Source organism: Indicator indicator, chromosome 11 (genome assembly GCF_027791375.1).
Source record: "Indicator indicator isolate 239-I01 chromosome 11, UM_Iind_1.1, whole genome shotgun sequence".
Lineage (NCBI taxonomy): Eukaryota > Metazoa > Chordata > Aves > Piciformes > Indicatoridae > Indicator > Indicator indicator.
In genome coordinates this window covers 23,437,792-23,463,841 of record NC_072020.1, presented here as the reverse complement: position 1 = coordinate 23,463,841, position 26,050 = coordinate 23,437,792, and the positions used below count along the sequence as shown (strand labels likewise).

General features: G+C 39.4%; 1 protein-coding gene across 1 annotated transcript in view; it reads right to left on the bottom strand.

Moving 5' to 3' along the window:
* BZW2 (basic leucine zipper and W2 domains 2) overlaps positions 1–26,050 on the bottom strand; it is a 51,599-nt gene that overhangs the window by 6,819 nt on the left and 18,730 nt on the right. The window contains exons 3-10 of the mRNA XM_054385170.1: positions 21,863–22,039; positions 20,602–20,705; positions 17,750–17,815; positions 11,559–11,694; positions 8,087–8,196; positions 6,134–6,304; positions 5,532–5,678; positions 1,707–1,845 (exon numbers count right to left, since the gene is read on the bottom strand). Coding sequence (XP_054241145.1) covers positions 1,707–1,845; positions 5,532–5,678; positions 6,134–6,304; positions 8,087–8,196; positions 11,559–11,694; positions 17,750–17,815; positions 20,602–20,705; positions 21,863–22,039 — 1,050 coding nt within the window. The remainder of the gene's footprint in view (positions 1–1,706; positions 1,846–5,531; positions 5,679–6,133; positions 6,305–8,086; positions 8,197–11,558; positions 11,695–17,749; positions 17,816–20,601; positions 20,706–21,862; positions 22,040–26,050) is intronic.

Sequence of the window (26,050 nt, the reverse complement as noted above, 5' to 3'; positions counted from 1 at the left end):
CTCTGTGGTGAAGACAGTACCATGTTCTCACCTAATGGCCACTGTGACTGCAAAGCTGCTTTAAACATGCAGCTGATGATTTCCTCACTGTGACCAGTGCTCAGAAGGACCCTACAGCTCATGGCTGTCAAGTCAGGCAAACAGCTGGTAGTAGACAGCAGCAAATCTGCCAAACAGAGCAGAGCCAGATCCAGCTTCAGCCTAAACAGGGCCAGGATGGCAGAGAGGCAAGCTCTTTGGCACACCTGCCCCAGATATTCCAGCCAGGAATACGGGCATGGTGAGTACTGAACATACTGGACACTGAACTCACAGCTTCCACTGACAGGCCAGATGGCAGCTCCAAACAGTCTTCTAGACATGCAAATCCTAAACAATACTGTGGCACCTGTAGTACTGAGGCTAAAGTCTTCTCAGCCTTGCTAACCTGTCTGCCTGAGTACATCTCCAGAGTCAGAACAAGAGGATATAGGGTGAGCAGAGTAGATGGGAACTTCTTGGAGCATGTTAAGTGCTACATACAATTTAGTAATCTATTTCATTAAAAAAAAATACTTTGAAGTGTCAGGGCTGCTCTTGCAGGCTAAACCAGTAATGAATTTACAAATATTCTGAAGGGCATCCTACACAAGACTATTTCTGGTTTAACCATCAGTTGTGGTCTGAGTGCACAGCAGTTACGGCACTCATTCCCCATGTCCAAAGCCAACTTTCCTGTCCAAAGAAAATTGAATAAAGTGCTTGCTGCAGACTGCAGTTTAAAATCTTTCCTCAGTCATTAATAGTGTTTACAAATCGCAGATTTTGAGGGCAGAGGGACAAAAGTGTACTGCTTTTTCGTATGATCATTGAGACCAAGCTATACGGACACAAGGATGAAAATAAATCCATGTGATTTACTTACTTCAGCCTTTTGAAAAGCCATTAAATGATTTTTAACAGTCTGAACTTGTTTCCCTTGAGCATGTACCATGTACCTGGGCACAACAAGGTGAACAAAGATTGATACTGGCTTTCTACTCCTGCTGATTTTTCTCCTTCAACTATTTATAGTAAGAATGTCAGAACAAACTATTTGGCACCCAACCATCAAATGCAGTGTAAGATCATTAGTCTCTATGACAACCTGATCAGAATAAACTGGTGAGGAAGTCAACTTCACTATAAAAATTAAATCTCTCAAACTATGGCACCTTCAAGAAATTGGTAGGGAAAGGAAAAGGGAAAGAAGGGTAAGGAAAACTCCTTCTGGCAGGAAGGGAGGAACAAAACAAATGAAAAACCTAGCCAAACAAAAACCCCCAAAACCCTAACCCTGCAAAGTCTTCCTGCTAAGAGGGTTTCTTAAAAACCAAGATATAATCTACTTTTTAGATCTGCCAGGAATTTATATGAGTGTCTTCCTAGAAATGGTTTTCCACAAAAACTAAACTGCACTTGAACAGACTGTGGACAGTATTTGGATCCTGTTCATGCTTCTTGACTACAGGATAAACACAACAGAGAGAGAGAAGGACTTGTTTTGGCTTTTCCTGCTGCCACATGCCCCTTTGAACTATCAAAGCACATGCTGTTTCAGAGCTCAACTGCAACACAGCCATCTCATATGCAGTACCCAGAGAACATCTGTTTCCTATTACACGGTAGGTAACTGGTTGGCACAGAGAATCCACACACACTATACCACAACAGATAAATCTTTTTACCTTTGTAAAAGAGTACCACTATCTTCTGAAAGGCTTTCATGAAGTGAATGTTGTCATAACAGTACTCCTGCACCTTCTGGAGAAGAATCAGCTCTGACTGGCCTTGAGTGCTGAACACAGCAAGCAGGGGGGCATATTGCTGAAAGGAAAAAAAGGTAAAAAAATAAAATACATGTCAGTATGCTGAAAACAGAAATAGATAACTTTTTCAAATGTATGCATTGTGAATTTCATCCCTGAAACCTTAGATTTACCTGACAATTACATTTACTTAAACGCATACACATAAATATCTGTGAGCTTTTGTAAGATGTGCTGCATTCTGTGAGCACAAATTCAGAACCACTTGTAGATACTGAACTTTGTAAGATCAATTTATGAAGTCTACATCTTGGAGCACTGCTATTCAAACATTTCACAAGGTGGCATGCTGCTGATTCAGGAGTGATGCTTTACTGATGTTTGTAGCATAAAACATCCACGGATGAAGCGTATGAAAATGCAAATTTCTAGTTTTGTAGAGGCTTCAGAAGTCCCAGGAAACTGAATTAAATTTCAGATTAACTGGTGGTGAAGTTGTCATTTTTGATCATTATGGCCACCAGAGTATCAGGACAACCTTTGCTCTGGTAACCAGCAATGTTTTCAAAGCACAGCAGTAACTGCCAAAGTTATTCCGACTAGACAACAGCAGTACGTTCCACTTTCTTTTCATGGAATTTATTAATAAAATAAAAGATAAAACACAACCTTTTGTGTTATGTAATCTTTTCCTCTTATTTCAGACTTTAACAATAAAAACTATGTTAAAGGACCATATATCTTGTTCACTCCTTCCTTAAAAGCTACAGCATTTACAACTCTATCTCTCCAATTTCCTTTCCTCTTAGCCACTGACAAGTCCAACTAAGATTGCATTTTTAATTTTAAAGCAATATTAAGAGCATTTTTCAGAGCTGAAGGGAAGAGAAACTACCCTTGACCCTTCAGAGGCCTCAGTCAAATATATTGTAAGGTTCTTGTACTGCTCAGCTCAGCCTTTCTTCATCGTTTGCACTAACACTCTCAGTTTGGCATTTTCCAGCTGGATTTGCAATGTCTTGGGATTAGAGTTCTGGTCTGTGCAACCAGGGCTGGCAATGAATGTGGTCAGGTAAAAAAAAACCACCCATCACCAGCAGCACTTTGGAACCAGCAGTTCCAAAGTATATATACTTCAGGCATTCTCCATAAGAGGCTAACACCTGAGGGTTTTTTCAACTTGATCCATGGAAAAATATTAAAACACATGACAATCAACTGAAATTTGAAAAAGTTGGTCCAGAACATCTTTTGCAAAATCGTTAACAGCTATTAAAGAAAGAGAAATCCAAGAAATCACACAGTAACAAGAGAAGCCAAGCAGGCAGACTACCTGAGGACAAAACCCCTTACAAAATAACTATGACAAATAGTCACTAGATACAGTCACCAGAGGATGAGTTTTTTCCTCTTCTGGCAGGTATAGCCATATGTTTAGAAACAACCTGCAGGTTTAGGGTAGCAATACTTCCTCTTCTCTCCTTTTAGCCCTTGAAGCATCCAGCCAGTACTTAGGAAGCAAGATGCAGGGAGGCAGGGCAATATACCCTGCAATTTATTTAACAGCCTAAGCAGAACCCACACCCATCCACAGTTTTGTGAAGTGCTGCTGTCTGCATGAAGTAATTTATAATTAAAATCCTTCATTTTGCCACATCTGATTGACTCCATTCACATTCTTCTCTCACTGCTCCGCTGGCACAGACAAAATTACGTTTAACTGGTGTCTGACTAAGGAACCATAAAACTAGCTTCCTCCCATTGCTGGCTGAGCTAAGTGGCCTTATTTTCCATTTGCCTCAGGTTAGGTAGCAGCAGGTCAGCAGTTGCAGTGCCATGAGGCTCACATCACAGTCTGGCCTGCAGGGCCAGTTGTCTGAAGGATTTCCACCACCCACACAGAACGTCTCTTATCTGCACTGGAGGAGGCCTAGGGGCTAAGCCCAGGGTCATAGTGAGGTTACTGGGACACTGAGAAGCTTATCCTGCAAGATTCAATGTTCAATAGCTCGTCCTATCACCTCCAGCTATACAGATGGCACATACAACATTCACTGCACTGCCTGAGTGCACTGTCTCATGGCTGCCCATCACCTCCAGTAGGAAGACTTGCACCCAGTAAGGCTTGTTAGGAACTGTAAACTAGGTCAGTATTCTGTGCCTTGATACATCTTTTCAGGGCTTCTGTGTACACAGCTTACCAAAAAAAAAAATCTAACAAATTAAAGAGACTGGTACCCAGTGTCCAAGCTTTGGGACCTGTGTCAGGTTCAATCACACAAGAATAAATCCCACCATTTGGTATGTTCCATAGGCAAGATGCTTTACCTAATGTAGTGGGGTTACACCCACAACTGATAGCTTGGGTTGGTAAGATGAACAGGACTAAGCAACCAGCCAGCAATATTTATACAAAGCCTCTCTTCCCAATGTTCAAATATTCCACAAAGTGTTTGTTAATTTGCCCTGCAGGACTGGACAATAAATCTCAATGGATACTCTGTTCCCACTCAGATAGATATGGTCAGTTCTTACATTGAAAGAATAAGAAATTCAATGTGTCTCCTCCTTCTGGAAACTATCTCATCTTTCTACTGCTGTTTGGGTCACTTGAGAAGACTTCAAGGCATTCAATTTTACCATCAAAGACTACACAAGATCCCAAGAGACTAGAATGACTGATTGGGAAACCAAATTGAGATGAAAGGACAACAGTAGTAAAAGCTAAACCAGCGTGGGAACTCCAAGTATGCAGAGGCATGTAACATGAAGAAGAAAGGAATTCAGATCAAGCTTAAAATCCATTTTGCCATAAAGTACAGATTGCTTCTGCCCTAAGGCAAATCCTTGCAGCACTGGCTATGAGGGAGTATTTGTTTGCTCATGGTTTACCAGCTTAGAAGGACTATTTCTGCCAAAAAGCCACTCCACCTCTGTTCTCAGTTCAGGCATCTTGCACCACACGATTCCGTCAGGCTTCAGTAAGGAATGGTGCCCACAGCACTCTGATGTCTCTGCACTGTTTTTAGGGTTTGGGGTTTTTTTCCCCCCACTCCAAGGTCGTCAGAGGTTTTGTACCAACACGTAATGGTGACACTGCAATCTGTCATCACTTAGCAAAATACAGTCTGTCTTCCTATGCATTCCATTCTCTCATCCACTAGAACAGTACCTGGATCAGAGTATAACCACACTATACAACACACGCTCTCAGGGCCAGCACCTGGCTTGCTAGCTGACAAGTTGCTGAGTATCCATCTCTCAGTCAACATCAGCAACAGCCATTTCACAGATTCCAGTTCTGCCTGGATCTAACCAGCTCTGTGCAAAGCCAGCACAGGTGCCACCTCACCATGTTCTCAAAGCTTTGCTTCTGGCAAAGACATTGCAAAGGCAGTTCCTGTAGGCTTACTAGTCAGGTCTAAGCATGACATTTGCTTAGAATTGTCTCCAAAGCAAGAAGCCTCTCGGGATCTGGCACACTGAGAAAGCACAATGCAGAAGAACGCGGACTGTGACCACCTCTGGTTGCCATGTTTCTCTGCACTGTATGCCTCAGGGCATTCATAATCTGAACTATCTCAGTTTTGCATTCATTTGACTAAAGGAGAAGGGACTACACACCATGCTTGATGTGCTCAGTGTCATCCCTCCAAACTAAATCTCCTGGATTTAAACAGGTAAAAACTAGAATGCGTTCTGTTAATTCATAGCAGCCCTTCCCCTCTTCACCCATGCACACACCTTTAGATGTTTGAGGGCTTGCTCTGCAACCAGCTCTTCTTTCTTGTTCCATTCCACAGCATTCATGACACAGGTCCACAGCAGACCGATCACTGCTGGCTCTGGCAGCTCATTTCTTTTCATTTCCTCCTTTACATAAAGGACTACCTGGAGCAGGAAACAAACTGCTGTCTTAAGCAATGTCTCAAATCAACCAGAAACAATGCTGATTAACCAAATTGTGGTCATTTACAAATAACACAAAAAAGGAAAAACAAATTAGAACAAAAATAACAAAAAGGAAGCATTTAGCATGTTTCTGTTTAGCAAGATTACTATTACTTGACTACATGTTTTGCCCTTCCTCTTCAACCAAATAGTTAAGGCAGTTAATGGAAATACTTTCTCATCAAGTGTAACAGATCAAAAAAAAATCCCAAACCACACTGTCAGTTGGACTTGCAAATCCAGAGAATGTTTAGTTGCTTTAGGAGTGAACTGATGAATAAAGAAAAGCAGATTAAATCTCTGAGGTGCTCCTATCTGTTCCTCTGTACCCACTGTCAATGTAAGTCTTGGACTATTATTACATAAGTAAAAATTGTGAAAACCCCACTCTTTACCTCTTTGATTGGGCATTCCTGAGACAGACGTTCTTGTAGCTCTTTTTGAAGTTCTTTACGAGTCCCCAGTGACTGCTGAACCCTAAGGAAATCTGAGAGCTCTTTTAGACCTGCTTCAGTAAAATACTTGGCAAAATGGTCCACATTCTGCCGGTTGGCTGGAAACAGTTCCTGAAAAGAAAGGAATGCTCTTTGTTACAGAAATAACCAACTATGGCTCTTGACAGAATGGAAAGAACATTCTTTTAACAATGAACAGTGGGAATCACCTGGTACTGCACTTAAAGTCAATGCTTGTCTCAGCACTGGAAAAGTCAGCACTTTCTTCATATTGTTGTGTTTCATTAGAGCAGAGGGGAAAAATGATGGCCAGTTATGCAAAAAACCCTAACACTCACTCCACAGAATGTGCATGTACTTGTACAGCCATCAGCTTCAGATGTTGAGCTAAACAGTCCTCATGAACTGTACCTTTTTGAGACTCCAAGAGTTGTAAAGAAAGTCCAAAGGGCTAGACAGCAAAGCCATTATACATAAAGCACAATTACCATGCCCTGCCAGTCTGTCCAACCTAAGTTGCCCAGGCATCCTGGCCCGATGTCACTACTCAGCTGAGCAATGACTACCACTAATGCATCATTTAACAAAAATCACAAAATCCACTATGCGCTGTTAACATTAACTCCTGCAGTGTGATTTATTGAAGTCCAGTTACTTGGGAAAGCTAAAATTGTTCTTTAAAATTGCTGCAGCAAAAGCCCAGTCTTGGCAAAGATTCAACAGCATTTGCTTCCCATCCAGTAGCTGGTGTCTACCCGTGATTTGTGTGGATGGAGAGCAGAGTTTTTCTTTTTCTTCAAACAAAGATGTGAGAGACCCTCAATCTGTTTGCTTACTGAAAATGAGATTAAGAGGAGACCTTCATGAAGGCATCTGTGCTAGACAACATCATCTGATATTTTATAGTTGTTTAATATAGCAGCATAATGAGGCAACAGCTGAAAGTTTGTAAGTCAAGTCTGAAATAGAAATAAGATGCAGTTTGCTCCCCCCCCCCCAATAAATAGGGTAATTTCCCAGCTTTATGGCAACTTATTTACGACTTGGACTTTTAAAGCCAAATACGAAATAAAGGGGTGTGGGAGGCTGCTTTACTTTTGAAAGATGCTTGCTTAATCATAAATTATTGAGGTAGAAACAGGAAATACAGCTGAAATTCTCCAGGCAGTGCTGCACAGGATGTAGAACATTTGATTGGATTATCACAGCAGAAATCTTTTTGAGGATTAAAGCATGCTATTGATCTTCAGAAAGACACTGGGAAAGGAAGGCACATGACATTGCTGCACAGTCATGTATAATCTAAATACCTTCGACCATTGCTACAAACCCAGAACACAGGTTTCGTGTCCAAAGGCTGAAAGGCTTCCTGCATTGCTCCTATTGGGTCTTGCTGTCATCACTGCAGGACCGTTCATGCTACCCAGATGGCTACTGCTGCAGAAAATCAGCTTACTGTGCTTTCACTATACTGTTTAAACACTGTTGCTTTGGAAATTCTAATCAGAACCCTTTATATTTTATTTACAAAGTAAAACATATTAAGAAAAAATAAAAGTTCTCATGCACAGTTGCTGGTGGTGTGTTCTGTTAGTGTAGTTAGAAAAAAGCCCAACCCATTTCATTAATTCCCAAGCTCCACATATCCAGTGTTTCAGAGAGCATTTAACTCCAGGAAAAGGAAAGACAGAATATAAAAGAACATGTGGTATTTCATACTGTTGAACCTCTATCAGTGCTACAGTCATAACAATATTGCTGTGATTCAAAATATTTTAAAAATGCTCAGAAAGCATGAGGAGGAGTTAATGTACTTAAACCAAACCATCTGCATTTTATTTCCTTTTCTTTCCCAAGGAGAGGTAAGGATTATTGAAAACAGATTGTACTTACTAGCAATCTCTTATCGAGGTTGGCTTTTCTTAAAGCAGAGGTAACAGAATTGGCATCTTTCTCTGCCATCCATGCTTTAAAAAGCTTTACAGCAAAAGAGGCTGCAATCCCTTTTTGAGGAAAAACACAAAACATGCTTCAGTAATTTTCAATGTGAATTAGAGATGGTTATGAGAATTACAAGGTGACAAAATGACTAGAGGAATATGGAATTTAAATACATTTATGACAATGGGACCAACTAGGTAGAGCTGAAATGCTCTTTTCCTTTAGTGCAGTTCTAATCTTCTGAAGTATGCTAGATTGTTTGAAAATCCTTTCATTCTGTGTTGCCCATCTCCATTCAATTGTTCACAGATTTTCCTTGCAATTATTTTTTTCTTACTTCCCCAATTTACAGAGCAAGTTCAATGTAAAAGGAAAAATTGCATGTTACATCAGGTAGGAAATGAAGGCACAATATAATAAAGGCCACTCAGGAATAAGAACTAAAAAAAAAAAAAAAAAAAAATCTTCAAAGAGCTTTTGAGAGTCCTAGAATACAGTTAAATAACTTTGCAACTTCAAGATTGTACCCCACCCTCCCAGAAGGCATTTAGTAGATAGTCGGACCAGGAACAAATACCAGCTTTAAGTGGAAAAATTCCTTCCTCAAGGCACAACTTTGTGCATTAAATCAAATTGTACCTTGACTAGCTGTAGCTTTCCCAGGGAAGCTAAGACACCATAAGCCCCCACACCTCCTATTTCCCTCCACCATGCGTTCCTAGAGCAGCACCACCACAGCTCTGCTCCGGCTTCTTGGCTGCAAGTGCCAAGTGCAGGGAGCTGAAGGAAGCTGTAAGGTCTCCAAGATGGAGACCCAGCTTGTGGAAGGTCCCCTGCAGGCCAATTACATTTCTCCATACCACACTCCTATCAACATTTACAGTGCTATTGAGGGTCATGATAATGACACACTATTACAGCCAGTCAATTTTCACCTCCAAACAATCCTGAAGCTCTTACAGTTAGATGGGACTTATTGGTGGGAAGTAGGCTCATCGTTCTTAGCTCCTTCATAGATAGATATCCATTCTTTTTATTTCTAGGATGCAGTGACTAAATGAGTCATCAGACCAGAACTGAAAAAATTACTCCCAGAGCTGTGTAAATTTCATTAACATTTTTATTACACATCTTGACTGTTATGAAAGTTTCGACAACTCTATTACAAAAGCTTAGTCATAAGGCATGATCCTTAAAGAAGGAACTCTATGGAACCACGGATGCACAATGTCACGTCAAGAGAGACCTACAAATGCTGCTTTGGGCTTATTTTACACGTTGTCTAGCAGGTTCCCTGTGAAATTTGCAGTAATCTTCAATACTGCAGGCTGCCTTGTCAAGACTGACAAAGGCTGGTCAACCAACAGGGGACCTAAGAATAACTTCCACCTGGAATTTCTGAACCTGAAAGCAGAGCTTAGCACATTCAACACGTGCTTATGTGTTCAATACCGAAACTGAAAAGAATGGTCTCTGTCACCAAGCACTGCCCTAATACTCATGTCCTAAATACTTTTGCAAGTTTTAGCTTAAAACAAAACAAGTTTTATGCCAGTACTGTTATTAGAGGGAGGTTGTTCTAGGGCTTCACCACCTACATGATTTCAAACTTACCTCTACAGCCCAAATTTTCATTGGCCAGTTCTTATACTCTATTCATGAGCTGTCACTGTCTTTTCCTTTAAATAGCTCTTCTCTTTTCCTATTTTTTCCTCTTCCCTATTTGCAGAAAGTAACTTCAACCACTCATTTCACTGATTAATCCCATTAGCTGCTCTTTGCATTTGCACTGTTTTTTTTCAGAATGAGTGACAAGGGCACACTTAACCCTGCTGAGGTTCCACTGCTCCATAGACTGTTCTCTCTGCTAGAAGTACATCAGCCATCACCCAAAGGTATTTTTCCATCTCTACATCACAGTAAAAGTAATGACAACAGTGAAAAAGGGTAATCCTAAAATGAACTAGGTATTTTCCCTCCACCTTGACACATCTGTCCACACAATCTGCCCTTAGCTCACTTCCAATTCTTGTTGCAATTCCCATGTTGATCAGTAACTCCCTCAGCTCATATTTCCTTGTCTATTTTAACCTCACCTGCCTGCAGCACTACTTTGCAAATCAAAGAAAGTATCCACCTTATTCTTCTATGATCTGCCAATTTTAAGCCTTGCTCTTTTCTGTTTTTTCAATTATCTTTGCATCTTTAATTATTCTTCCATAAAAGACCTGTTCCAGAAAACTGATTGAATAATCTTTTCCTTAAATGCTGACAGAAGTACATTTTTATTATATATAAACCAAAAATTTCAAGTATATGTAAGTTTCTGATAAAAGCTTAGGATTCCTAGAAAAATAAGTTCATAATACAAATTGTTTGTTCTAGAACTTGCAAATAACAATTGTATTGCCAAAATATTAAATTTAAATAGAACAAATTACTTGAATTTTAAAAATCTGAGCTTTCAGATGTCTCTTCCCATAACCAGGAACAGGCTTTGATTTAAAAACATTGCAGGCAATCAGATGAAGACATGGATTAATGTTTTTGTATTAATTTTCTCCTAGTTTAATTCTAATTCCAAAAGCTGTGGGTGATGACAGAGCAATGCTGCAGCTGTGCCTTTTCTTTCTGAAGTGTTTACAAAAAAAAAAAAGATGTAATGGTTAGCATGCTGCAAATGAGAATGAAGTTAATTTTTTTTGTTGTTGTTATTAAAAAGGGAGAATACATTTTAACTAATAACAAAAAGACATCATGAAAACTGAATTTGCAATTATTCCAGGCAGATAGTAAGTGGCAGAGAAAGACATTATTGAGCAAATATCTGGAAAACCAGGACTCCAAGATAGATGCTTCTGAATAAATAGCTAATAAAAGCTCCCTAAACACCCTAATCTCAGAAAGATGTTCTATCCCTAAACATGAAACAAGCTACTCATCATATGGTAAATACAAGTTACCGGGAAATTGTATCAATCAATGATCACTGCTGGCGTGAAGGTAAAATGAGAGCTTGACTTTTTTAGCTTTCTATACTATCCTGTTGGCCTGCAGGGGCTTTCTGTCCCACTGCACAATAACATGCAAAAGACACTGGTAGTGCCTTAAAAACTGTTAGTAGATATGCCTCAGGAATGGATGTTATACTTCACACTTTTATAGCATCACAATAACAGATGTATTCTACAAGTTTTTGCACACACAACTTCCAAAAACCATAAATGTTTTGTGTTTCCTTTTTGTTGCTTTTTCCCATTTTTGACTGCCCTTTTATTAGATTTCACAAAGTACGTCAGCCATTGCTGTCTGTATAACGCTTCTGCTTTGGAATACTGATTTTTGTTGTACACTTACAGGTTGCCAAAAATGTATTGCAATACATCTCCTATTAAAGCTCATATAAGAAAATACAGAAAGTTACCTTCTTTGACTATATTGTCAGTGAAGAGGCTTGTTAAAATTGTGGCAGGAAGAGTCCCATTAGCTAACAGGATGCCAGAAAGCATGGCCAGCTTTGTCTGTTCTGTCTCAGTAAAGGCTTTAAGAAACAACAGTAGCTGTGGGTCAGACAAGGGAGAAAAAAAAAATTAAAAAAGAAACTGAGCCATAGGCAAGGATAACAGGTAGAGACAAATATTAGCTGACAGTTTAATTTCTTATTTCTCAAGAAGTCCCACTAATTAATAGCAAATTAGTCATGTAAAAATCTGTCCTGAAGCAAGGCAGTGCCATATCGCTGATCACTTGGATTTTCACTTCTCTTAAGGATACAAGCACATGGAATATGGCCTTACTTAGGGAGACAAGGCCAGTTTTCTCTAAATATACACATGAAAATAGAAGTGCTTGTTAAAGGCCTGAGACCCAGAGGAATTACTGGATCACAGACTTGCTGATCTCAACAGGCTGACAAGAGGCTGCCCATTCACATCTTCAGACTAAAGCTCCATAGAGTTGCAGTTCATTTTCTAGCTTATAAAAACTATTACTCATGCAAATAATAAAAGGATGAGTTCCAGTGTTCCCTTTCCAGAAGGAAACAACACAATTACAATAGATTTTCTATTGGCTAAAATAAGAAATATATTTCAAGTTCTCACATTCTTGATAAAGCTAACTAAGGGCAAACCAGGAAAAAAAGCTGCTTGAAGACCTTGCCATTTTCACTGCTAATTACAAGAGAAAACAAATAGATTGAGAAAAAAAATTACAAATCCCACCATTTTAAGTGCTAGAAGATTTGAACAGAGAAGCCTAAAAAATGGCAATTAAAGATCTGAACACATTTACCTCTTAGAAGTCTAAAAATGGCAATGAAGTCTATTTTTAACAACTTAATTCCGTATGTCAAAATGAATTATTTCAAAGCATATCGAGGAAGTATATTACATCTCTCTGCCTTTCCATCAGGAAGGACAAAAGAAAAATGAGATTTTGTCAATAGCATTACTGTTAACAGTATATATATGTGTATATATATATAAAAAATAATGTTTTCTTAACATGTTGTTAGCAACCACAACATGGGTGATAAGAAAAAAGAAGATTAGACAGCAAAAGGCAGCTTCATTCACTGCAAAGAAGTCTTTCAGCAAATTGACTCTCATCACAAAAAAAAGGAAAAAAAAAGACTGAAGACATCCATTTCTGGAGTTAGAAAAGAATTCCCATTTCCTTCTTCAAATACCAACACTTTATTCAGCTACCTTCTGCAGTCATGACACCCTTTTTCCTTCTCCAAATGAGCAACAGATGCAATCAAAGCCAAACAGCTCATCCTGACAGAAAATTCCCATCCAGTTTCCAAATTGAGGGTATTTCTTAACTACCAAATCCTACCCCAGCAAGGGGGCTGAATATCCCACATTGCTGTGCTTGTGCTTTTTACCAAAGACAGTGAGAGCTCTCCTGCAGGATAGCTAAGCAGCTTGTCACTAACTAAAGCTTTCAGAATGTAGTGACATTCTAAAAAGTGAGGTAACTAACAAAGTAGGTGATTAAAAGTCAGGCAGTGTTTTATGAAAAGCTCTGCTCTGTATCAGTGAGCAGAACAGGAAAAAACTTGTTCATAAGGTAGCACTTTCATAGTAACACCAGCTTTAAATTACAGTTTACACAGGACTGAATGATTCAACCACAGACAAGTCGTTTGGGTTTTTTTAGTGGGCTTCAGCCAAATGGTTGCAACACAGTCACAGAATCACAGAATGGGAGAGGTTGGAAGGGACCTCTGACTATCATCCAACCCCCCTGCTAGAGCAGGTTCACCTAAAGCAGGTTGCACAGGATCCTGTCCAGGCAGGTTTCAGAAGAGGAAGACTCCACAACCTCTCTGAGCAGCCTTTCCAATAAAGTACTTCTCTTAATTAATTTTTTTCCCCTCAAAGTAAAAAAGGTTTTCCTCCTGTTCAGATGGAACTTCCTGTGGTGCAGATTGTGCCTGTTGCCAGGCCCCGCTGAAAAGAGTCTGGCCCCATTCTCTTGAGGCCCAGCCTTCAGATATTATTGATAAGCACTAGTAAGAGCCTCAATCTTCTCCAGGCTAAGCAGACTCAAATCTCTCAGACTTGCCTCATAAGAAAAGAATGGAACTACTTCAACAATCTGTGTCTCACAACAAAAAACGTACACAAATTTGGGATGCAGATGAATGGAATTATTATTTCTATAGATGTGGATGACAAACAAGTGGTGTGCTGCATTTCCGAATGCAGCAATTAACTGGTGTATATAGAATACTGCAGGTCAAGGAACTCCAAGGCCACATTTAATAGGAAGACTGAAAACATTTTCACAGAATTTCAACATAAGCCTCATGTAAAACAGAGGCCAGTGGATTTAAAGTTTTCTCTATACAAGCTTTATCTACAATGCAGCACCAAAATGAGGTCTCCACAAGAAAAAAAGTCTGCATTAGACCTTCTGCTCTTCACTGTAAGTACTGAGACTGTTACCAAAGAAGGCAGCTTTAGATTTCTGTGTAGTCTACTTAACTACTTCTTCTGTTGCCATATAGAATCATACAACTGTCAGGATTGGAAGGGACCTCAAGGATCATCTAGTTCCAACCCCACTGCCTACTCTAACATGAAAGACCAGTTCTGACACACTTCTGAGCTGTGACCTCCACTCCTAAGAGAAGGAAATCCAAATACCTATCAACCCTAGCTTTGAGAAATCTGTATTTCTTCAAATGTTTTGGAAGGTCTGAAATCATGTCGCTCAAGTTCACAGCCTTATCTTCCCAGTCTTTTGAAACATGCATCTGAATTATGGTGTTCTTGAACTGCAGTATATTTTGAGCAGGAACCTTGTCTTCCACTTATCTCTCACTAGTTAGTGCTACTAGCATAATTTGTGTTTTACTAATACTTCTAGAAAGCAGCTCAAATAAACTTACCCTTGTACAGCAGAAAACGACATGTATGTTACTCTATACTTTGAAGTAATTGTGAAGCAGTTTAATTTAAGGGGAGACCGGGTGATAGGAAAAATCAAAACCTTTAATAAACCCACTTAGAGCCATCAAAAAGAACAAAATGTTCAGTTCAAAGCTGTTGTTTCAGATTTTTATTGCTGATTACTTTAAGAACTCTTCTTTTACCATCAATTTTACAAACCTCAGCAGGGAAGTCACAAAATGTCCAAGTCACTTCTGAATAGTACTAAACCACCCACAGAAAGTTCTCCAAGCTGATGCTTCCCTGCTGTTAGCCAAGCACTGACATTACTGCTTTTGTTACAGACTGATTCCAGGCATTAAATGCACAGTTCTGGCTCACAATTTTGTATTGCTATCATAGCTATGAGAACTCCCACCTATTTAAGTAGGAGTTCAGAATGCCTAATAAGCAAAAGACCAGACCTAATGTGCTGTTCCATGCTATTTTTGTCTTTAAAAAGTCTTTTAGGTACAAATTCTGGGCATAAAAGATACATACAAGCAAAAGCAGGCATATAACATTAAAAAGCATACGATAAAACCCAAGTGCTTCTGCTCCTCCTCTTGCAATCTGGAAACCTTAAAAAATGAAAATTAAGGCATCCTGTCCACACAAGGAGTGTGGTGTCTTTTTGTATCTTCATTATTTGAGGTGACCTGTCGCTCTAGTATCTGACAGTTTGTCACATCAGTAGACAGCACTGAGCCGTCAGCAACGGAGAAAGCAGCGCTAGGATAGAATGGGTTGGGTTGAAATGGACCAACCTGGTCAGGTCAACCCCCCCTCTTCCAGACCTTCCATTAAATCAGGTTGCTCAAAGCCCCTTCCAGTCTGGTCATTTACAACCTTTCTCTAGTGTTTCCCTACCCTCACAGTAAAATATTTCTTCCTAGTATCTAATCTAAATCTATCCTCTTTCAGTCTGTAATCATTACCCAATCACTACACTCCCTGATAAAGTGTCCCTCCTCATTTTTCCTGTAGGTCCCCTTTAAAGTGCTGGAAGGCTGCTATACGGTCTCCCCAGAACCTCCTCTTATCAAAGCTAAATAAACACCCCCAAATTCTTAGCCTGTCCTTCAAGGGGACGAGATGCCCCAGCCCCAAGTCATCTCCATGGCCCTCCTCTGGACCTGCTCCAACACATCGTCTGTCTTGTTCTGACAGCCTCCGATTTGAACGCAATACTCCAGGTGGGGTCTAACCAGAGTGGAGTAGAGAGGTAGAACCATCTCTCTCTGCTAACCGCGGTAGTCTTTGAACTACTAAATCTTGCAGAAACACCTTCTGAAATGCTAAAATATCAATCTTCTGGACTCTTTACGAGAAGCTGCTTTCATACTTGATACCACACACCGGGATTAAAGCAGTTTAAACCCAGCAGCCTGAGTGGTGAGAAGATAGTCGCTTGGGTGGTTCATACAAGCAGGGGAGAGGTAAGCAAAAAAACATCTATCAAGGGTCTGAAGGCAATGACAGTGCAGGTGTGATATGTGGGCCCCATAACCTGCCCGAACACCTTCCTAGTTTCTAATTCTCAGACAAACTGCATTAACTGAGGAAGAGAGTACACCCAGCACCTACATCAAAAGGCCAGGTCCCTAGGAGCCACATCCAGATTCACATCAGTGCCAAGGGTAGCTATACAAAGGCAAATGGAAAAATTTCCTCTCAGCCTAGGACCACTATGCAAACGTAATCTCATGATTTGTCATACAAGATGTAAGCTGGTACTGGAAACCATACAAAAAGCATTTATATAAAATTGGTATTTCCAGTGTACAAGGTGAACAAGCCCACCCTAACCCACGCTACAAAAGCTAGAATGCTTTCAATAGATTTATATTAATAGCATGACTCCAGTCACACTGTACCTGAAACTACTGCTTTCTCTCGAGCTAGCATATAGCCAAACTTTATATTAGAAGCACCTGGTTCCTCAGCTGAAGAGCTAAATTACTATTTAACCACAGTCTAATCTTGGCACTAACTGCGCAAAGTGAATTCCAAGAAACAGAGGTTTGAAAGCCAAGCAAGTTCCAGAGAGAGAGGAGGTGGCTTGAATTGACACGGCATTTGCTTAATATGCTGAACACTCTCTGAAACTTGAATGCTATGAGTCAGCGCTTCTCATGTCAATGATTATAGTAATTAACAGCAAGAACATTATCTTTGTGTGGGAATAGAGGTAAATTTAGGTCTTTAGAATGATGTATTGAGCAATCAGCAGCAGTTAATAGGCATGCTGGCTACAAGCGCAAAAATAATTTCCTATATGAGCAAGGACATATAAATCAGAGCCAAATTTATTCAGCCACAAGAGATGGTAGCAAGGCATCATGCTCCAGACTTACCCTCACTTGACCTTTGCAGCAATCTTTTGAGTGTTTAAATAATACAGAAATATACTTTTAACAAACGCACAGGACAGCTTTTGCCATTATCAGCATGCCTGTCAACTTACAGCACAGCACAGGGTTTATTATTCAGGCCACTAGAAAAAGATATTTACATCTGTTGCTAGGAACACAAAAGAGACAAAAGAAACCCGTATTTTGTTTTTAAAATAATTTCTACCCAGGTTTCTCCTGTCTCCTTAGAATTCAGCATCACAACACAAAACAGTATCCACAAATAACTACTACAGTCTAACACACAAATCCTGAGCACTGTGCCAGTGGTGTCAACTTTCTCCTGCATGTAACTGTACCCTCAAATACAAAAATCCTGTGGTGAGGATTCATTCCACAATGCAGGAGTACTTTAATGTTCATACATCAAGTGACATTCTGCGCAGCAGATTTGCATTTTTTCAATGGAAAAAACACAGGAACTGTTCTATTGGTAGGACAGCAACACCACTTCTCATCAACAACTACACCTCAAAGCACACTGAAGTACTGCACAAAAATAGCCTGGGATAAGAAGGTGAGTTTGGACAAAGCAATGGAAGGAAGCATTAATTCAGAATTACTCCACATCAACAGCTGCCAGTAGTATTCCCACAGAGCTAAATTTGCAGACTAAAGCTGCTACCTGTAGATTCCATCCACTTTCCCAGTAGGGCTAAACAAAATACCTAACAGGACCATATTTGTACTTACACAATTATATTAGACACCGAGAAAAATAATATGAATGCTCAGAAGAAGACTGCCACCAACATTACCTTTTTGATTTCGTCTTCAAATGCTTTCTCCAGATATTTGTATCTCCTGATAAGTTTATTGAAGACCTAAAGATAAACACAGATTAGCTTCAAAAAATGGAACAACTACAGCCAGTCTTTTTCATTAAAGAGGCAAAGGAAAATGGGACTGCTACTATGGACTGGAATCCATAAGGAGTATCTTTGACTTAATCCATAATTACACAACTTTTTCTTTTTATTATCTATTCAGCAGGAAAGCAGGAAGCACTGCTGACTAATATTCCACTGCAGAGTTTTCCTTTAGACATTGTTTCCAGGAAATAAGCATCCAGCAGAATGCTATTTCTGCAGTTATTTGCACTGTGTCATCCACAGACCACGAAAGATCCTTTTCTGTGAGCTTCTTCACACATGGAAAAATACAAGTGTTTGCAATTCTTGCATCCTAGAGCAATGTTTGAACCATAGAATCTGCTGCAGTTTAAGAGTCATCTTTTATATGTTTATCAAAATTTTATTCCTACTCTACTTTTCATCCTATCCACAGACCAAAAGCAGAAAAGGAGGAGGAGAAGGAAGAGGTTAACTCTGCACCTTCCCCTGGTAATGCAGCTCTCTGGGGAAGTTGTCAGGGGTAAGCTGATGGAATGAGGCAGTCAGGTAGCACTGATGGGCATCTTAAGTAGATGCAGGATCACTGTCAAATCCACTAATGTGAATACTTACATCAAAACACACTACTGCCAGAGAAAGATGAAGAACATTTGACAAAGCTTTTACAACAAGTATGATCTTAGAGACACTTGTCTCCAGGTTTCACCATTTGTTTTCCATTATGCAACCACAGATTATGAAAGCAGAAGCAGCACAGGTAGAAGGTGCATTCAGATGAATAAAGGGAGAGATACGAAACTAAGTAAATCACTGGTCTCCCTATTGAGCGAAGGGCACAAAAGCCCTGGCAGGGGTAAAAAGGTTTATATGGGGAATAAATGATATTATTGTCAGGTTGGATGATGGGGAGGTTAGTAATTAAGCTCAGAAAGTTTTAATTCATTTTCCAAAGAACATAAAATGCATCCAAACACCCTCAAATGGTAGCAGTGAAAAATCAAGCTGTGGCCATACTAAGAGGTGGAGAGATACAGAATTCTGATAAAATAAGGTGCAAGATGAAAATGCATCTTGTTCACACATCCCAACAACATTTTGAGTGTTTTTTTAGTCCCTGTACATGACAGAAGGACACTTCACAGGCAACTACTCTGGAAAGAGAAAGGAAAAAAAAAAAATCAAAGTGAGCTTTAGTTTGGTTTTGTGGGGTGGTTTGTTTGGCTTTCTATTGGGGTGGTGGGTTGTTTGGTTTGAGGTTTCTTTGTGGGGTTTTTGTTTGTTTGCCTTCCTCCCCCTGCCCAGGGTTTTCACTCTTTGTATTGTTTCCATAACTAAAACAACAAAACCCAGCCACACTCCTGGTTCATTTGGGAGTCACAATAAGAAATTATCTAGAAGATAAGGAAGCTTTACAACACTATTTTAACCTAACTCCACTTTTCTGTAATACAGTAAGAGCTCTATTTCTCATTAGGCATGAAAAAAACAAGGCTATATCTATATAAAAGGATACATCTCTTCAGGCATCAACTACAAAACGTTGACTTATTTTGGTGGTTTTTGGTTTGAAATGCAGAGACTATACTGAAAATTTCATCGCTTCAAATCCTGAAGCCTTTCCTTCCATTTTCCAACATGCAATCTTTTACTTTAAATTTCTCCTTGTAGGACTGCTGCTGCCATTTTTTTTTTTAATCAACCCATTAAAATATTAAAATTCAAGAAGACAGAATCAATGTCTACCAACAACAGAGATTTTCCTGAAGCAGAATATCCTGTTTTTAAGAGATGGTAAAGCTGATATACAAGATATATTAGCTCCCTTTCCAGAAATATGTCTATTTCACCTCGGATTATTAAAAACTGTGCTTTTCAAGAAGCTTTCTGCTATTTAGCAGACTTTTATTACCAATGAAGATTCTGATCCCAGCACCTCTTAAACCGACCACGCACCTTTTCGGCAACTTACCTACAACACTTTAGCAGGGACAGTGGTTTTTATGCTTTCACTGATGGTCTCCAAAACCCCAATTTAAAAAGATTAATATGTCAGTTAAGTAACAATAGACTTTTGGCCAATGGGGCTTTCAGTGGTATTGCATTTTTATGCAACACTGGTATCCAGAACTTCATGGTGGCTTTGAACCTTGAAAAGAATTCTTACTGTATTTTCTCATATAATTATTATCTTCCATTAAAAAGTTACAGAACATTAGCTTTTCCTCAATAATGTTTTAGGCTTCATTGCTTTTTATCTGTGTTAATTTGCATTGGGTTATTTACGCAAGCCTTACTTCTACAAAAATGAATTCTGTATTATATACACAGAAAAAAATGAAAGCTCTTGGAATACATGCTCAGTTTCTAACAAGTTATACAACTAGCGGTTGGAGGCGTGAACTTCCTAATTTTTGTCATCCATATACTTCATGTGTTTCTAAAAACATGTTCATACAAGTCTTTCCAGGCTGCATACAGAAAAGGTCCACAAAAATAATAGCATAGTGTCCAAAAATATACTGAACCAACAGCAGACTGAAATAAGCAAGACTGCTTTCTGTAAAAGAAAGCATTGTCAGCTGATTACCTTAGACATCCTATTTCCTCACCTAAAAATTATAGGTTAGGGCAGATTACCTGTTAAATGGATTTTCAATTACCCTGTAACTAGCCTACTGCCTGCCTAGACAGTCTGCAGAAGTTCCACTCTAATCCCTCTTCATAAACAAATGAAAAATAACGATGCCTTCACTGACCTGAGCATAATTTCGGATGGCATCATGATCTTCATCTGCAAAAAATACACAGTGGTTGGTCATCTTGGTCTTGTCATTGTCATCAATGCGTGTGCCTCCAGGAGCTAAAGAAAGCAAACAAACCAAGAAAACAGCAAGAAAATTTCTCTCATTAGAGAATATTCTATCAAATTTAGTAATTCTAGTAAGTCTCATGTTCCTATCACTGAGGCAAAAGGAAAGGGTAAGAGCTGTCAGGGGAGGGAGGGGGAGGAAATGGAGAGAGACCCAGCTTTGCAAGGCTGTGGAACCTGACAGAAGGCACAGCTGGTCAATTTGCTGCACCTTAGATGGCACACACCTCACAGGACTGGGAGATTCCATTCACACTATGAAATCTCAGCTGGTTTGGAGAGCACTCAGTGTGATCAAATAAGTATGGATTGGAGCTAGCATATTTTAACTACTACTTTAAACACTACAATACCCTAAACCCTTTCTAAAGGGAAAACTGTTATCACTGTGCTACTAATCTGAGGACTTGGAACATCGTCCTAACCCCTGTAATGCCTACCAAGCCCATGTAAATGTTCAAAACACTGCTGCAGAAGTTTTCTCCTTGCTTATTTTGTTCAGAGCTTTTTTCCCAAGGTATTTTCACTTGCTGTTGTTTCCCGCATTCCCTCATGTTTTACAAAGACATCATTATTTCTTACATACCAAGGGGAAGGAAACAGAAATCAAACCAATGTGACCAGTAAACAGAGCCAACTAACTCAAAACTGGGAGGAAAGTGAAAGGTATGTTTTTGCCCAAGCTGCCATTGATACCTGGGAGACAGTCTATGAATATCCACAAAGCACTCCTCATTATCCTTCACTTCTCTTAGCTAGTCTTTGTCACAGCATCTACAAAGCAAGCTTTGCGAGAGCTAATATTCTGGTGTGCTGTATTACACTTTTTTATGGTAATAAAAATATTTATATACTGTTTTCCCTAGGTCATGTCTCACTTTCTTTGCTCTTGCAATTTTATGCTGTTTCAGCTCAGACTGAAAGATTCTCAGAGAACTATCCTTTTTTTTTTGTGGTATTTGCATAATGTCTCAGAGAATCCAGTCCCTAGGTACTGCTCCACTACAATCAACAATACAGATGCAGGAAGCATCTAGTTAAGTGAAACTGCAATACAGTTTATAATCTCTACTTTGTAAAGGAATACAGCATCCCAAAAGAAGCAAGGCTGATCATTAAAATTCTGTCTCAGGTACACTGCAGGTTACCTAGCATGCTGCCAGCTACCAAAATATCAAAGAGTGTGTCAGCATAGCGGCGATAATCAAGGCGTGAGCCTGTTGCATCCAGAAACTTGGCTATAGCCTCCAGATCATTCCCAGCTTCATTGAGGCCTTGGACAATTGTATCCCTGAAAACTGTGGGTTCAAATTTCTCCTTTTCATCTGCAACAGAAATAAAGGAAAGAGAGTCAGTTCTAAAACTTCCTGTTAAAATCTCTTATCAGTCAGCAACTGAAATGATCACAGCATCTAAACATATTCTTCCCATTCTGGTCAACACATCAGAAGTTTATTTGGCTTTTATGGCCTCTGGAGATTTCGCAGTGTTTACCCTTGCTGCCCTCTCCTTTTCATTTCCCCCAAACCAAAACACACACAAACATTTGGGAATAACTAAATCAAGAGGAGGAAAAGCAACTTTTCATACTCAAATTTCATACTCTCATTTGTCTTGCTGAAGATATTATCAAATGTGTGTTATCATTATGCATTGCTAGATCTGAGAGCAGAGCAATGGGAATGTCAGTTATATGTACATAATTTTACTGTAGGAACACCATTTTTCCTGTCTTGCTTTTCTTTAAAGAGCTATGGTCATATATCTACAATGTTATCAAAAAGACAAACCTTCAGAAAAAGAGGAGATCAAAGTATTAACAAAAATAGGTTTTGTGCAAGCATTTAGGACCAGCCAAGACAGCGTAACCAAGAATTCAGCTTCCATACTCACAAATCTAAGCAGCCTTAGGAACACAGAAATGCAGCACTCACATTGCGTGTTCTACAGCTGTCCCTGGTTGAACTCGATTAAGGCAACTTGATTAAGGCCCCCAGACAACAACCCTTTGTCAAGGCCATTAGCCACAACAGACATAACTGCAACCTCCAGATAAAGCTAGGTAGATTTACCCATACCTCCTGCTGCTGCTTCTTGCAAGCTGTTAACAGCTTACCACAGGCACTTGAAGCTTCTTAACAAAACAAGTCCTGGCTTTATTTAAGGGTGTTTATATAAATGCTTGTTACTGTCAAAGTAACTGAACTTCAGAAACAAAACTGCAAGCTGTTCTGTGGCACTCAAAAAGCAAAACTGGTTTGTTGTAGCAGGCTGCCACAAATGTTGATGTAAGTTCTAAAAAAACCTCCACATGTCATATCCACAGGATAAATCCAGAAACTTTAAGTTACTTGGATGAATGAGGATTGGTAAAATTCTTGTTTAAACATGTTCCAAAGCAGACTGAAATGTGCCAGCTACAACTCTTGCAGACTTCTTAGGAGAAGAGGCTGTGGACTTTACAACACAGCCTCTCGCTGAAGGTTTCCTTTCCCTACAACTCATAGTGCAGTTTTTTAATCCGCAGTCACTAACCCAAAGACCCTGGTTTCTGATAACCTTTCTTCCCCCAATCTCTTTCCTCCAGACACAATTATGACAATTTAATATTTCACACACAATGCCCACTTATACTGACTTCATTATTTCTAATATAGTTAAGTTTTTCTCTTGCTGCTCCTCAGGATGTACCTGGGGTGCACTCATGCTACCATTTTCAGTGTATCACCCTGCACATTCTCCCCCTCTTCCAATGCATCCCCTTCCCCTGTAACAACTCTATCTGGAAGGCACAAAGTATTCCCTTCCACTCAGTGTTCCAGGCCACTGCAAAGCTCAGGGAAGTAGTCAACCGGTCCTTCAAAGAAGTCTGGCAGCAAACAGCCAACAGCAGTTCCAGGGCTGGCTGTCAAGCTCTCAGAAGCACTAGAAAAATGAAATATTCCTTTATTTTCCAGAAATCCCCTGCTACACCTAGCTTTTAATGGCTTGTTGACTTTATTACTCATCTCCACAGGTCTTGCTGTTCCACTCCCTGTATATGACCTCCTCGGACCAAAGCTGAGGATTACTCAGTTCCATGGATACACACATGGATATACACTCATGAAAACACCTGCTTCCAAACCCAGCTCATCCTGAAGTGATGCACACAGCCACAGTGCCAATCTAGCTTCTCCCCTACTATGATCTCTTCATCTAATAAGCTACTTCATATGCTCCTTTCCTGGATTGCAAGTAACTTCTTCCCAGGCTTTTATTCCAACCCAGATCTTGGCAATAGTCAGGCTTTCAGCTGAGATGTGATGAAGATGTGGAGTCTGCTATTTAAGTAACCATCTCTCGTATCTGTAAGGCATGCTTGTGGTGGACAAACCAGAGAGGGTTGAGTGGGGAAACTGAAGACTCTGCCTTTGCTCTGGAGAAATGCCTGCAGAGAAGCACACTTCTGGGATCACATCTAAGCTGCCACATTAGTTACCAAATACTTGCAGTTGTCTTCCAATCTGAGGTACTCAAGTAACTCAAAACAAGCAAACCAACAAAGATGACTTTTCCTGAAGTAAGCATAATACCTTCTGTTAAGTGTATTTCAGGTGGCCTTATTTGCATATAAGTAGCCCATCTCCACTCATGAACAAGTAAATTTATTCTACTTTGGGTCATTGAATATGTATGTATTATTTTTACAGTAAAAAAATTTTATATATATATACACACACACACAAAAAAAAAAAAGCTTGATAACTCATTAACCAGTAAGAAAGAGTTCTGTCTTAAGAGAAGACTTTTAAAAATAATCCTGTTGTACTTTTCCTAATGCCTTTTGTCTAAAAATTTAAGATGTTCATGTCTAAACTGAAAGGTATTTTATGCTCAGTGTCATGGGTACACAGTGCTCAGTACAAACACAAATGCTGTGATTAATATTTCTTCGCCATTTTAAAGAGATTCTTTTCCTGCCCCAGAAGTCCTCCTCTCCTCTGGAGTACCCTTTTATTTTCTTGACTAGCACAATCTAAAAATTTACACAGGAAGAAGAGGTGAACTCATTGCACAAGAAAATTATTTATAATTTTATTGAAACATTTTCCTACCAAGCTAACGTACTGAAGAGGAATATGCTGATGTAGTACCACAGGGTGAGTAAGAAGCCATCATCAAGAAGTGATGACAGCATGTTGAGCTGTCAAGTACACAATTACTAAACAAGCAGAGTTTCAATCACAGGCTAGCAGAGGCAGGTGTAGCTTGCAGATGTGCTGCATACAATATCAGAGCTATACACAGCTTTTCAATTTCATCATGTTCCCAGATACTTATTTCCTTTCTTTTGCTTCTAAAGAAATCACAAAGCACATTTATATCCCTCTCCTTAATCTGAACTCCTCAGCAGAAGGCCCACAAATGTATTTTCTATGGTAGCAAAATGAAATGCCCTGTTCTGGACCATGCTGGTAGAAAGTTAATCCCACTAATTAGTGGAACATCATGACTGAACATCATGACTCTTAATTACAAACAATATAGGGGTTTTTTAATTAGTTATAGCTATAAACATTGTATGTGCATCATACATTTTCCATTTAAGAGACTGCATCAGTCAAATGACCTGAAGAAGTGATGTGTGCAAGGGAAAGTTGGCACTTTTTTTAACATGAGTGAAAAATTATTTTGCAATTTTCATCCAAGCTTCGTGACCATCCTAGATCTTAAGACACTCATGCAGTTCTTCAGACTCATGCCAGAATTTGCAATTTTCTGAGAAGGGTTACCAATTCTTTTCAGTTTTCTCATCCACACTGAAAAAATGCTCTTATTTTTAACAAGTGCTAGTTTTTGATCAGAAACAGGAAAGTCAAGATGGAAAAAGTCTGTTATGTGACAGACAGGAGCCCCAGCTGTGTGCTATAATAATCTGTTATTTCAACAGCCAAAACAAACAAACAAACAAAAAAACCCCTAAGCACAGAAACCAGAATTTTCTTTTTGCCCTGAAAACAAACGTACAAATCATTATATATTTTTGCTCTCTGTTGGACATTCACCTTAGACACCTAAACCATGACAAACTGAGTACAATGAGCAAGCATGTTAGGATGATGCTCACTGAACAGGAACACCTGGATGATCAGGATAATGGGCACCTTTTAAAATTGATGCAGTATGATACAGAAAGGAAGACGGTGTTGGTCATGTTTACAGAAAATCAGTATCACAGTGAGTGAAACGGGACATACGCAACCGGGACTGGTTTATTTTAACAATAATAAAAATAAAACTACAGTAACAGAATCATAGAATCAGTCAGGGTTGGAAGGGACCACAAGGATCAT